The sequence below is a fragment of the Oryzias latipes genome, chromosome 14 (assembly GCF_053564925.1).
Source record: "Oryzias latipes strain Hd-rR chromosome 14, Olatipes_Hd-rR_3.1".
Lineage (NCBI taxonomy): Eukaryota > Metazoa > Chordata > Actinopteri > Beloniformes > Adrianichthyidae > Oryzias > Oryzias latipes.
Window position 1 is genome coordinate 28,463,897 of NC_136250.1, and position 14,992 is coordinate 28,478,888.

Sequence of the window (14,992 nt, forward strand, 5' to 3'; positions counted from 1 at the left end):
GTGCACTTCTATAAAATGCACTTTTACCTAAAGATTCTTAAAACCCTACAGTGGAGAAAAATAGTCTGAAATATTTAGTTAAGAAAAAAAAACAATAACTGATGTATGAGGAGCTGACGCAGGAACTCAGTGTTTTTCAGCCATTATTGTAAAAAACAAAACAAAAACAGACATTTCCAAAATTATGAGTGTTTTTTCACATCTGGTTAAAATCTCACTATAGCTAGCAAAGGCGTTTTTAAACCATGAAAAGTTATTTGCATCTTTTCTGCATTAAACGCTCACACTGGTGTTCACAATTGCTGTGAAAAAGTCCCATTTATTTGTACGTTTTCTGCTTTACCAACACATGTTAACCAAATTACTGATTTTTACTAAGACAATATAGATATATATATATATATATATATATATATATATATATATAGATATATAAATATATATTATATATATATATATATATATATATATATATATATATATATATATATATATATATATATATATATATATATATATATTATAGATATATATATATATATATATATATATAGATATATATTATATATATATATATATATATATAGATATATATATAGATATATATTATAGATTAATATCTGTTTTTAAAATAGTTTCATACTTATTATTTTGTTACCTTGAGTGTGCAATAATCCATCGCTCTAATAATTAGTTGTAATTTTAATTAATGACAATATTTTGCATTTTGGTGAGCTAATTACAAAGGCCTTTTGATCGCACGCATGCGCAATATCAGCACGCTGGTGTTAAGACATGAAAAGGCACATGTAACTTCCGTGTCACCCTTCAAAATAAAACAAAACACTTCTAGACTTCAAGACACTTCTTACAAAGCGATTTTTTTTTAAAGCAGATTTTCTTTTATATATTTTATAGTTAATAACGTGGTGGAGGAACCTTTAAAGCTGAGTTTTTTTGCCTTTTAATACTGATAACAATTCTGTTATTTCTTATTTATAATGGAGATTTTTTAACATCACAGCTGGAATCAATTATTAAAACAAAAAACATTTTTACAAAATGTTTACAAATAATTGTATTTATTTAAGCCACTGTGAAATACTTGAAATATTCACTATAAATATTTGCATATAACATTTGGTAGGGAAAATGATGGTGGATAGATTAGTTTTTCTGAACGTTTTAATTTGATCAATTCTTAAAATTCCTACAGCTTTTCCCTCCCTTTTCAATTTGACCACATCTGTAAGTAATATCGACACACCCAGAAAATTCAGCCAAACTTTTCTGATGAGGCTAATGCTTTTTTCCTTTTTTTCTGATGAATTTCAGAGAAGAAATAGAAACTGCTAAACAGCCTAGCTTCCAGTAGATTTTTTCTTCTTCCAGTTTATTAGGTGAAGATATTCGTGTTATATCCTCAATTTTGAAGGTAGTCTGGAAAAAAGGGTGATCCTCCTGTCCAAGACTATGGAGAAACTCGCTGTATCTGTGAAACCATCTGCTCTTGCGTTGACATTTTGATCTGACATCAGAGGGCAGATCCTGCACTCATCCTTGGTATGCTATTCCTCCACGTTCAATGATCCAGGGCACATGTTCCACTCAGGACTACAAATGATTGTCACAGTTATGGGCAGTGATAAAAGGTGACTCCCCGTACGAGACAGGTTCAGATGTCTAAAGAGTTATCTCAATCCATTTATTTTTATTTGCTGTTTGTATTTACTTTTTAAAACAGCATCTTGACATTACCTGATTAATTTGGATATTCATCTGCCTTTTCGATTGGTTTTTAGCTCATTAGTTTATAATTTACACTGTCTTTGTCTTGCAGGATTATAAGAATTGCTGAAACTTTTTAAAATCTGCTGTCAGGCAAAAGTAGGTAAACCTGAATCCAGTGTGTGAAAGGTGAGTTAACTCTCATGACCTGCACCACCTTTCAGATCAGTCAAGGTTTTCTTCAAAACATCAACAAAAGCAAGACGGTTTTGATACTTTGGCTTCAAGTAGAGAAAGAAAAAAGTCTTTTCAACAAAATATTAAGTCCAAACTATAAACGACAAAATTGAATTATTGTAATTTTGTGCCAAATTTAATCCAGTTTCCACATTTAGGATCTTTAGTACTTTAAAAAAAAGTTTTTTACTTTTACTTTATACTTAAATAATAAACAATACAAAAAATTAATAGAAAGTTACAAATAAAAAAAAGAAATAAAACCATTAAAAAAAATATTTTTTTTTATTTTTAAACGAAGGAAAAGATGTTTTATTTTGACAAGGCAGTCGATCGGTTTCCGGTTGTAGCTCCGCCTCTTGACGCTGGAGGCAGAGCGGAGCTTCGTCAGAGGACCAGGGAGAGCGTGGTGAGGATTCCCAGCAGCCCCCGGAGAGCGAGAGCCGGACCGGCTGGACCCCCTAAGGAGGACCCGAGAGAGACCCAGGTTGCCACGGGAGAGGCCTCGCTTCAGGTAACCGTCCCGGGGACGCGGTCCCGGCTGTTGTTACCGGGCTCTGCGCGGTCCTTGAGGGGCTGCCGGCCGGGGACGGAGATGCTGCGGCCGAGGAGCCGCACGGCTCGGCGGCGCGTCAAACCTCCGCGGATCAGTCAGAGCCCCGTTCAGTAACCGTGTGGTTTGCGTGGCCTCTACGCCACCGGGGGGGGGGGGGGGGGGGGGGGGGGGGGGGGGGCACCAAAGCACCAGAGGGAAACGAGCTGCGCCAAAATAACCATAAATTCTAAATGCTGAATTTAAGCGTCAGTGTTTGCAGGCGCTCTGGTGCGGGGCTTGTTTCTGCATGCAGCGCCACGCATGGGGAGGTGGGGGGTGGGGATTCACCGCAGCTGGGGGGTGGGGGGTACAGATGTTGTTTCTGATTTAAATGTAGTTGCAGAGTTGCTGTAATTTTTGGAGGAACCGCAAAAATAAAAATAAAGAATATTAACAATAAATGCTCATGAATGCGCTTTTTTTGATACAGAACAAAATTCCAACTTTACACAGTTCTGCAGTCAAATGATCCTTCGCCCAAATCATGGTCCGGGTTGAAATGCTTACTCATGAAATGTGTCATTATGGCTTCTCTAAAGTTAATAAAATAGTCCATATCTAGTCCATGCACGTGAAGGTGCATGGAGGCAGCCTGGAGGACCTGTGAGGAGGAGGACCTTTGGGTCAGGGCCAAGCCCTCAGCAGCTGGCTCCAGGAGGAGATGCTGCAGAGGGGAGATCACAATGCTGGGAGGATGGGATAGCCCTCCTCCCTGATGCAGGAGCGCTCTCTCCCTTCCTCGATGTCCGTGGTGGACTGGTGCATTACTGCTCCCTGTTCGCTTCTCAGGGTTATCAATCTGTCAGCAGCAGCAGACTCAATTATTCATTCCCCCGCCACCGGCGCACAAACACTCTCCTTGCCTGATCCAAGACACCGCCACGGTCGGCTGCATCCTGCTGCGTGCGGCAGAGCTGTGAACAATCCTGACACCAAACTGAGAAAAATCTGCTTTGTGACAACACATAGCCAGGCGTCAAGGTGTGTGGAGGATGTGGCTCCTTCATCGCTTATAAAACCAGGATCTGATCTTTGCAGCCTTCTCTTGAAATCTCAGCACAGTTTAGCCTCCGATGGAGCTCCACGTTTTCCTCTCTGAGCAACAACACAAACTCCCCATGCTCAGAACAAACCAGTCCAAGCAACAGGCGCTCTCCGTGGTGCCGCCTTTCTCCTCTGTGTTTTTTGCGGAGCTGTCCGTGGTGCTGCACAAACATCCTCAAACGCAGTTCTCATGGAATTATAAGGGTCTTTGAGCTCTGGGTGTGTCTCTCCTTCCTGCCATTCCTCACTCCAGTGTTTCCTTTAGAGTTCCTCAACTAAAACATATTTTTAACACACTTTTAACTACTTTAAAAGGCTATTATTTACTTAATCTACCCCCAAAACACACATTTCAGACGCCCAAATACACTAAACTAACCATCAGGTTGTTCAATAATCTGCTTTCTGGTCAAGTAAAACAGTAATCTGGTTTCTCTTCAGGATGAGGGGTTTGAGTAACCTGGTTCCTCTCAGATTTCTAACAAAGTAACATTTTCTCAGCAAACACAGACACTACTGACAAGTAACTGTCAAATACCTACTGTTCCTGTCATTAGACCTACTGTCTAGCTTATTAGACCAGCATCTTACCCATTTATATGTTGTCGGTTTATGGTCAAAGTGTCGCAAAAGAAAAACAATCTGAGATATTCATTATCCAGTTACTTTTGGTATAATATAAACAATATAGATATATATATATTATATATATAGGCCTTGCCTGCCTCATCAGGCTCTTTCAACTGAGGTCAGAGACCAAACGGGAACACTGGAACATCTGCTGCGGGAGACAAAAACAAGCTGTCAGCCGCAGCAGTCTGAGGATGCATGGAGAGGAAAGTCGGGCCGTCCTGCAGTTTTCTTTCTAAAGGCACCACGCAGGGTCAACAGATCAGGGGGACTGTTAAGATTCATCTCAAAGGTCCAGCCCTGGACCCAGAAATTGTGTCTTCCTGCTCAAAAGCAGTCGACTTTTGTAGACGTCTGAAGATTTTCCGTCTTCTTCTTGTTCACGTTGGTCTTCTGCTAGAGTACCATCCGTCCAGAATCCGCATGATCCTTTTGCAGCACAACCCTGAATCTGAATTGTTGTTTAATGGAGTAAAACCACAGAAATTTGGGGGAAATTAGAGACAGGAACGTCTGCAAAAGGAGAAAAATGAAGTGTCAGAGCTGCAAAACAAAGGCAAACGTGACTGAAAACAACAAGTGGAGACATTATTTCCCAAACAGAAAACAAGTATGCAGTGTGCGTTTCATCAGGGCAGTTTTGGAACTGCAAGGAGGACATCTACAACCGGGATTACAACCGATGAAAGCTTTTGGTACGACTCGCACGCTAAAATCCAGCTCTGTTTAGTTTAGTTTAGTTTAGTTTAGTTTATTTTTCCACAATGTGTCAAAAGCAACAAATCCCCTCATAATAAAAAATGTGGAAAAAATGGACATCCCTGAAGCAGCTGCTTATTATTAGGGGTCCAGCATTTAAACCAGCATAAAAGTACAGAAGATGAGTGGCGGAAAGAAAAAAAAGAAAAGAAAAGAAAAAGAAAATAATTACAAAAATAAAATACAATAATAATATGAGAAAATGATGGTAATATAGTGGAAAGTGTTAGACAAAATGGATAATGAATTTGAACAACATAAACTCTGGCGTGTGGCCATATAAGTGTCAACAAACAGAGAGAAATCACAAAACATTAATAGGTGGTTTCGGTCGGAGCAGCATTTGTACAGTATGATGACAATAATAGTAATTTCAGTTCCCTTTTAATGCGTCCATGTATATTGTAGCAGACTGTTTAATGTCATTGTCTAATGTATTCCAAGTTTGTGGACCTCTAGTACAGACAGAGAAGCTTGTACATTGCAACTTTCTGTTTTCGCCTTTTAGCATATGCTTTCCCCTGGTGTCATGGTGATAAGAGGGCGAAGAAAGTGGTATGAGGTCACACAAACGACTGTTTAGTTTATGAACAACACTGTACATTGTGCATGCGTTATGATACGTGTTAAGGTCCGGTAACTTAAGGAGGCTGTATCTGTGAAAGAGTGGATCTGTAGGAGAATTTGGCGTGGACCAGGTTATTGCTCTTATTGCTTTTTTTTGTGTAATCAGGAGTTTTGCGGTGTAGGTAGAGTATGTGTTATTCCATATGATGTTACAGTAATTCAGGTGAGGCTCAAACTGGGATCTGTACAATGTTAGCAATGCATCTGATGGGAGCATGTGTCGAATCTTATAGAATAAACCAACAAATTTGGATAATTTTTTTACAAGTTCATCTATGTGTTTTTTAAAATTTATAAATTGATCTATATGGATTCCAAGAAATTTTATTGAGTCCACCTGTTGTAGAGATCGTCCATCTATATTTATGTTTAACTTCCTGTAGGTGGGTTTGTGTCTGGATGTGTGGAATATGATAAAAAAGGTTTTGCTGTTGGACCCGGCAAAACCATGGAGATCAGTGCTGACCAGCAGCAAAGCTAATCCTGACACCTTCTTCCTGTTCCTTTTGTTTTTCCATTAATGTTTATATTTATTTCTATACTGTACATTGAACATGTGCGTAATATAAGGTGAAAAGTTTTAAAACAGCAAATTATTCAAAATACTTAAAGTATATTTATAGGTACAAATATTATGTGGATACTGTTTGAATTATCATTATAGGTCAGATCTTCTCAGAGATCTGCTCGCAGCCCAACTCGGGTCTTCCCAACGAAGCCCCTTTTTTTTTCCTGCTTTTTTCCGAAAAGTCAAACACCTTTCGACAAGTTGACCTCTTTCAGAGGCGACGCTAGTTCGAGCTCTGGAACCATTTGAATAAGCGACTCCATGGCCTTCACAGAAATGGCGTTAACATTCAGGAGGAGGCCAGCGTTCCTGACATTTCTTCAGCTTTGGTTTGCTTTTGGATTCCAGTGTCACTCCTAAAATTCCAAGGGAAAACCATTGGAAAACACGGCCTGAATTAGTTTTACAGGAGGTGAGATGAAGGGATACTCTGGTACTAAATGACGGCTGGTCACAAAGAGCTTTTTATCTGCAGAGGTAGTTGTTGTCCTCGCTTTGCACTGAAGGCGTGACGCTGGCTCGCCTCTCTGCAGGTAATGCTGTTGGCAGCCCACGCGGCCCAGATGACGGCCCTGTTTTCCCCTCCGCGGTCACGAGCCAAGACGCCCGGCCATCTGTCAGATTTAGCTTCCAACCGCAACCTGGCTTACCCCCGGGAGTTCCTCATCCCTCACTCAAGAGTCGGCGCTCTTGTTAATCCTCCAGAATTGGACTTGAACCATTATTTATTTACACAAACACATGTCTTATATGCCAATTTTTTAAATTTTTTTTTTACACACAACAACTACTTCAGCCTCTTTTTAAAATCTAGGATTATTTGTACAGTTCGTCTCAGCGTCACATAAATGGGTTTTGGAAGATTTCAGGTTTTTAAACAGTTCAGCTTTGAGATTTGCTCCTGATGTCCTTTTCCATCAGGTCTCCATTTCCCCTCAGATAAAATCTCATATTGAGTTGTGGAAGAAGAGGAGCAGGTCAGCGGTTAGAGTCTGTTTGATGGAGCTGCTCGATAAGGGTGAGGAGCTGTTTCAGGACTCCAAGCTTTGGTGAGACACAGTGAGCGTGGAGTTGATAAGAAGCCATTTTTATGGTAAAGGAAAACAGTTAAAGTCCCACTCTGATCATCTACGAAGCCCATCGAGACGGCTGTTGTTGTGGATTTGGGCTATACAAATAAAATTGAATCTTAATATTCATGATTATGATGTTTTTAGCCCAAATTTGAAAACCTGAGTTGTTTTCTGGGTAGGACATAATTTCTGCAAAGCGGCAAGAGATCATTAGAAATTAAACGAACCCCCTTCCCTCCCCGCTGTTGGGAGCTCTCTGTTTACATGACCAGTGCTACAAAAAGGCACCATCAGAGCTGTCTAGTCGTACAGTTTTGTACCAGATGCCAGCTCACGTGGAGCAGGGAGCTTGTGGCACGACCAGCGTATTTTCTACGTAACAAATACGATCTTTTTCAAACTGCATTTTTTTCTTCTGCTCCTGGTTCACAACTGTTTAAATAAAGAAATGCTCAGAAAAGTAATTTACGGCATATTTTTCTTTATATATGTCCTCCATTATGTAAAAATGCTACAAGAACACGCTGAAAACACCAAAAGCACAATTTTCATTGGAGTGGGTCTTTAAGTTTTACTTAAATTGTTTTACTGTTAATTATTGTTAACCAGCAGCTCTGATCTGCTGTTATTATAAAGGTGGAGGTTTAAAACAAAAATGTGATACTGTTGATCCGTACTGTACACACACAGCGAGACAAACTGATGGCTGAAAGTAGGCGCGCATTATTCCAGCCAATCATTTATCCATCCTCTGCCTACTGGAGGCATCCAGGGGGGTATTCCAGGAAGCATGTTTAAACTAGCCTGACTTTAAGCCTGAACTCTGGCTGAAATCCGCCTGAACTTGCTTACTCTGGGTATGTCGGTTCCAAAAGACCGGATATGAGTTGGCGTAATTACACTCTACTTGGTAACCATGGGTTAATGCATGTGCATGTCAAGTACATAAAGACATTCTCAATGGATCACCGATATCCCGAGTCACCATGGAAACGCGTGGAGAACAAAAGAGAGGCTATACTCTAGTGAGACTGAGTCTGAGATTTTAATGACGGCGGATGAAGATTATACGTCCATCAAAAAAGTAATACTGCTGCATCAGCAAGAAAGTGTTTCTGCTTTCCATTTTTCCTTGTGACGCATATATATATGACTTATCCAATTTTGCCAACTTAAATGAGTTACTTCTATTGGTAACAAGTAATTGAGTTAAATTTATTCAACCTAATTTTTTACGTCTATAAAACTCAATAATTGTTTATACAACTCAAATTTATGTATTTATCCAACTAAATGTCATATTACTCCAATTCAATTAATATTTTTTCCATCTTAATTAATTATAATTCTTGAATTCTCATATGTCTAAGTTTGAGCCGGCAGATATGCTCACTTGTATAACAATAAAAAGAACGAAACAATATGCACGACGTGCAAAAAGTCAATTGGAAATTACCGTCATTGTCACTACAATAAAAGATGGTAGGGGTGCTATTTTAACTCATCATCTTCTCCTTCCCTGTCACTCATGGTGCAGAGACTTAAGCATAGTAGGACAAAATAACTCGGAAAAACACAGTAAAACAACTAAACACATTTGGTCAAAAACCCACACTTAAACCCAAATCCGTCCAGACAGGCAAAGGGAATGGTATCCCACAATCCTTTGCGGTGCCGATCTAACAGCAGCACCAAAGTTACACCTACTGAATTGAATTAATTTGAATGAAAGTAAAAATAAATGTCTGAAAACTATGTTATTTTTAAACTGACTTAACAAAAAAAAGATTTATCTTAACTCAAGCAAATATTTAAGTTAGATCAAAGTAAAAAAAAATAAGAATTATGAGGGCAGAGCAAAGCAGCTAGAGCACAGACATTATGGAAGTCCTGCCTTTTGCAATCCTAGTCGGGATAGTTTACCGATTCAAACTTTATATTTTACTGACCGATTCTGAACATCTGTATCAACATCAGGAACAACACTTTTTACTGCTACTTTGGTACAGTGGAGGCATGCTGCCAGGCGGCTGCCAAGAAGATGTGGGCTTAGACGGTACGCTGATAGTGTTTATGACCCAACCTGTCATGGAAAAGCAACGTGTATCACGTTAATAGTTGTTTTAATGAGCCTGAATTCATCCGACCACATCTCAATGACATGTTTTTTTAGATAATTCTGTTAAGGTAACTACAAGGTAGCTTTTAGGATGACATCAGCAGCGCCGGGCATGCGCCATGTAATGAGGAACAGAAAAGAATGTAAGTGTTTTCAGCTGTGATAAAATGAATGTTCTAACAAGTAAGGGGTTGGACATTTTTTTCTGTTTGATGACACGACAATTTATGCACCATATTTGTCCGCAACTCATCAGGGGGGTATTCCAGGAAGCATGTTTAAACTACCCTGACTTTAAGCCTGAACTCTGGCTGAAATCCGCCTGAACTTGCTTACTCTGGGTATGTCGGTTCCAAAAGACCGGATGTGAGTTAGCGTAATTACGCTCGACTGGGTAACCCTGGGTTAATGCACGTGCACAGTAAGTACATAAAGACATTCTCAATGGATCGCCGATTTCCGGAATCACCATGGAAATGCGTGGAGAAAAATAAAGAGAGTGCTATACTTCAGTGAGACGGAGTCTGAGATTTTAATGACGGCGTATGAAGATTATCCGCCCATCAAAAAAGTAATACGGCTGCATCATCAGCAAAAGAGAGTTTCTGCTTGGAGAAAAATAACGGACAAAGTAAACGCACGAGTTTCTGATCTCATTTCTATTTTTAATGTGATGTACATATATATATATATATAAATAAATTATCCAACTTTTCCAACTTAAATTATTACTTCTATTGGTTACAAATTATTGAGTTAAATTTACTCAACCTAATTTCTTCATAAATGTCATATTACTCCATTTCAATTAAAAGTTTTTCCATCTTAATTTATAGTAATACTTGAACTCTCATATGTACATATATACTCTCAAATCCCTCCAGACAGGCAAAGGGAATGGTATACCACAATTCGTTGCAGTGCCGAAACTAACACCAGCACCAAAGTTACACCTACTCTTTCCAACATCCATATGTGGTCTTATCATCCTCTCACGGTGGAAAAAGTATTATCTGAGCTTCTTCATCCACTAAATCATCTTCAAATGGACACGCCATGCTGCTTCACCTCTCTGTAAACAAAGTAACCTTCAACTTAACCTGCTCCAGACTAGATTATGTTCAGAGCATGAGTTGTTATGGCAACTTGACATACCCTGAAACTTACCTCCATATCTGGAACCGAAAGCTGAGGTTATCCACTTCCTTAGCCTCAAACTTACCGCGGGAGCTAGAATAACCTGCTCCAGACCAGGTTATGTTCAGAGCATGAGTTGCCATGGCAACTTGCCATATCCTGAAACATACCTCCATTTCTGGAACCAAAAGCTGAGGTAATCCGCTTCCTTAGCCTCAAACTTAACGTGGGAGCTAGCATAACCTGCTTTCTGGAATACCCCCCAGTTGCTTCATTCCTACTATGTTTATGTTGACGTGCAGTTGTGGTTCAGTTGTTTTGCTCTGAGCACAGTGTTTATTCAGTCTGAGGAAACTAAGAGCGAACCGAAGCTCAGTTCGATTGGAAACGAACCGAGGCCACCTCCAAAGATACATCATAGAGAGGTTCCTGGTCTTGGACCAGGGTCCTCTTGGGTGTATTCAGAATAAAAAATTGTTTCGGTTTACCGGGGGAAACAAACTCTGGTTTAAGCAAACCAAGTGTGTCCAGTCTAAATACACTCTAAGCTAACTATATTAAGAACCATCTGAGACGTTCAGGTATAAATGGGAAATTTCACTCCTGTGTGGGGAATAAAATCTAAATCAAAAGCCTATGAAAGCCTATGTCTATGAAATTAACTAATTGTTAAATCCTTGACACAACAAACTGATTTTACATAAATGTCTAACTGTAGGATACCTCTATCATTTACTCTTTTTGGAAATTTTTACCATAAAAATACATTTTTCCTCCCCTTTAAATTATTTTCAGCTAATTTTTGTTTTATTTTTAATTTAACCCAGGAGTTAACATTAGCATTTAGCACACATTGGAAAAGATTCCTCCTTTTTTTTCTGAAGCAAAAACATTTGAGACTCTCGTATCCGTGGAGATTCCTGACATTTTTTTCTGAAGGTGGGGGAGGTCACTGGCAGGATTTTACGGCTGTTGCTAAGCAAAATAAATAAATAAAATAATTAATATTTTATGTTAAGTTGCAGTCACTTTCCTCTTAGAATATTTTAGAAAAGTCTTGGAAAACGACATTTGTTAAAAGAGACAAATTTTTTAAACTGTTAGTTTAGTTTTTCAATGAAATCCAGTAATTATAAACCAGACTTAATATAATAGTTATAAAATAATCTGTCAATTGAAAAATGTTGTAAACTGTATTTTAAACAGCACAACTTCAAACATTGGTGCTATTTTACACTTAAATTAAAAAATATAGAGCTGAATGAAGCTCCAGAGAAAAGAGGTTTTACTTTTTGCAGATGATGTTCTTTTCAATTAGGTTTTCCCCCCAGGTTTTAGTAAATACTGGATGAAATTTGCTGCCTAAAGCTGTGCCCTAGTGAAGCCGAAAACGGCCTGAACAACTTTTTTTGTTGTTGACAGTTTTCTAAGATCTGCACACCGCTGCTAAACAAAGCAGTTTGCCATAAAATAAAATAAAGAAGCTTAAACAGGTAAAGTCTTTCCGTCTCAGTACGAAAGGGAGAGAGCAACGCTACAATAGGGCAGGCCGTCTTCGGCTTCTGTAGTATCCCACCTTTCATGCATTTCTTTATTTTTTTTGCATTAGTTGGGCTCCAGCAGCACCAACGATTGCCACATAAACCAGGCTTGTGTCTGAATTCCCACCCTAACCCCTAACTACTAAAAAACTAGATAGTGCGGGACTGTTTAGTACCCTGAATTTTAAAAGCACTTTGGACACCATGCTCACTACTTTTTTTTTTTAAACAGCGGGCATGACGTCATCGATTTCACAAAGTTAAAATCTAATTAATATGAGCGTTTTGCAATGTTTATTTATGAGTCCACTATCTTCTGAAGATAAAAACATTGATGGTTTATTAAAAAAATACATTGAAATACATTTTTTTGACAAAAAAAATCCGATACAATGCACTGGTCAATTTTCGGTAAGGTAATGAGCATTGATGCCATTGGTTTTTTGCTGAGACTTCTGGGAAATATCCAGGGCTCTCGATTTTGGAATTGTAGATTTGGACAGCACTACAAAATGGCAAAGACACTATATTGTGTAGTGTAGTGCATATTTAGCAAGTTTAGTATTATGTAGGAATTAAGGTGGGAATTGGGACATAGCGCAGCTGTCTTTATGGTATTCTGTGTGTTTTTCTTAATAAGTTTGGTGCAAAGTGGATGTTGGGTGGATGCAGCAAGTGGCTCAGGCGTTAGAGAAGGTCATCCAGTAACCTGAAGGGTTGGCGGTTCAATCCCCACTCTTGCCAGCTAGCTGTCGTCTCCCGAGTGCACGTCTGCAGCTCACCGCTCCCCCAGGGGATGGGTCAAATGCGGAAAACAATTTCCCCATTGTGGGATAAATAAATTAAAATTTTCATTTTTTTTTTTGGACCGCTGGAAGCAACAATCTCCAATCCCTCTGTATTAATGATCCCCAGAACAGCTCCACCCTGACTCCGCAGTCCCTCCGCATGCCCCGGGCTGATCAATGTGTGCGCGGCTCCTCCGGCGCACAGCCGCGATAACGAGGCCCTGGAGGGTACCAGTAAATTGACAGATTAATCATTTCAACCCACTGAGTCTAGGCTGTGCTCCGGGCAGCAACGCACATCGACTTTCTGTGTGCACTTAAAACTCCACTGTTAAGGTATTACAGTCCACTGCTGTCAGTCAGCCGGAGTTATGGGATAGGAGGAGGAGGAAAGATGTTCTTGAAAACATCCAGTATATCTGCCACATTTACAGGCTGCATGAACAATGCAATACGGTGGGGTTTTGGTGTGACCGCTGCTCCCTCCTGTCCCTCAGGGCTGCAGCATGTTCACCTCCGTGAAGGCCTTCGACGGGCAGCAGTACTCCACCCTGAAGAGGCAGTGCTTGCAGAGCGGCCTCCTCTTCGAAGACCCCCGCTTCCCTGCAATCGACGACTCTCTCTTCTACCTGGGCAACAGGATCGGGCGCGTGGTCTGGAAGAGGCCTCGGGTGAGTAGTTTTAAAACCTGGAGACACGTTCATGTCTTTAAATGATTAGTTCTTCCTCACGTTGCCCACAACACATGGTTATGCAGCTCAGGGTCGTATAACGACTCCACTGGTCTAAAGCGAAAATTGCAAAATTTATTCCCGATATTAATCCCATTTGTGATCAATGCAAACAACCAGCAGCCACATTCTTGGATGGTACACACAAACATCCTTGCTTGTATTTGGGAGTCAATATTTTCAGATGTTCTACAAAAGCCTATTTGGTGTAATCCCACGCACTCTCTCAGCTATAGAGCACAAAGACGCAGTAATTATCTCTGGAATCTTGATGGCCAAGAGAATAGATCTCAAATAAAAGGAGCAATTTCCTCCGACTATTAGGATGTGGATCTACGGTTTTCTACACTCAATTCAGCAGCAAGAGGACATGATGAAGATGGTCCAACAGAAACCAGTGGTAGAAGCAAAGAAAGGGGGCAGAAGACACTGTTTCTTCATTATAATTTCATGCTGTAGCGGTTGGTGCTCTGGCCTTTAGTGAGAAGGCCCTGGTTCAATTCCCAGCTGGGACCTTTCTCTGCATGCTCTCTTCATGCATGTGGGAGTTTCTCTTTCGTTTCTCCCACAATCCAAAAACGTGCTTCACAGGTTAATTGGTGAATTGTAATTTGTCTCTAGGTGTGAATGTGTGGCACTGCATCAGACTGGTGTACAGAAGATGGGATAGGCTCCAGCAACCCAGTGACCCCGAAAGATGGATGTATTTCATGAATAAGACCTCAAATAAACAGCATTTTACATTACACTTTTATCTAGTTTAAAAACTACGTTTTCAAAAGTAAGTACGCCCCTTTCATGTAAACCAAAAGGCTACATAGTGATTCCATAAGAACAGTAGAGGGTTTGCACCTTCAAAAAGCTCAACACGAGGCTGCTGTTTGCCACAGAATAATGCAGCAGAGCATTACAGCACGCCTTGACCAATCCTGATCATTTACCACTAACATCTGCATCAGCTTTTATTGCCCTGCTGCACTGTTAGGTTCTCCTTGGACAAGCCAGTGCTGTGTGTGTGTTGCCACGTCTGATGGCAGATGCAGACCCTCAGGATTTGCCGCGTCCCTCGGCCTTTGTTATCCCCGCCGTGCAGCGCTGTTGTTCTGGACGGCGTAACCTCTTTCTGCTCGTGTGCGTCGCTGCTCTGACAGCCAGCGTGCATTGCCATGGAAACTGGGTCACAGAGATTACATGTTTTGGTCTGCGCTGATGTCAGTCATGCAGACGGAATCCGGGGAGAAGTGGAGGGGAGAGGCGGACAGGAGGAGCATCCTTGTATTTTCACTGGGACACGTTTCATGTCGTCAGTGATTTGTGTCAGGAGGTTAGGAACACTGAGGAGACAAAACGCGGCCCGTCTATTTTTAGGTGTTTCGAGTCACTCGTGTAAAGAAAAACCAGAGCGACGGACAGCA

At 40.3% G+C, this 14,992-nt stretch overlaps 1 protein-coding gene across 2 annotated transcripts in view; it reads left to right on the plus strand.

Annotated features, from left to right (window-relative positions):
• The first annotated feature begins 2,257 nt into the window (after positions 1-2,257).
• capn5b (calpain 5b) overlaps positions 2,258-14,992 on the plus strand; it is a 54,258-nt gene continuing 41,523 nt past the window's right edge. For both annotated transcript variants that reach the window (XM_023962507.2, XM_023962508.2), the window contains exons 1-2: positions 2,258-2,479; positions 13,344-13,517. In XM_023962507.2, coding sequence (XP_023818275.2) covers positions 2,273-2,479; positions 13,344-13,517 — 381 coding nt within the window. In that variant the 5' untranslated portion in view covers positions 2,258-2,272. The remainder of the gene's footprint in view (positions 2,480-13,343; positions 13,518-14,992) is intronic.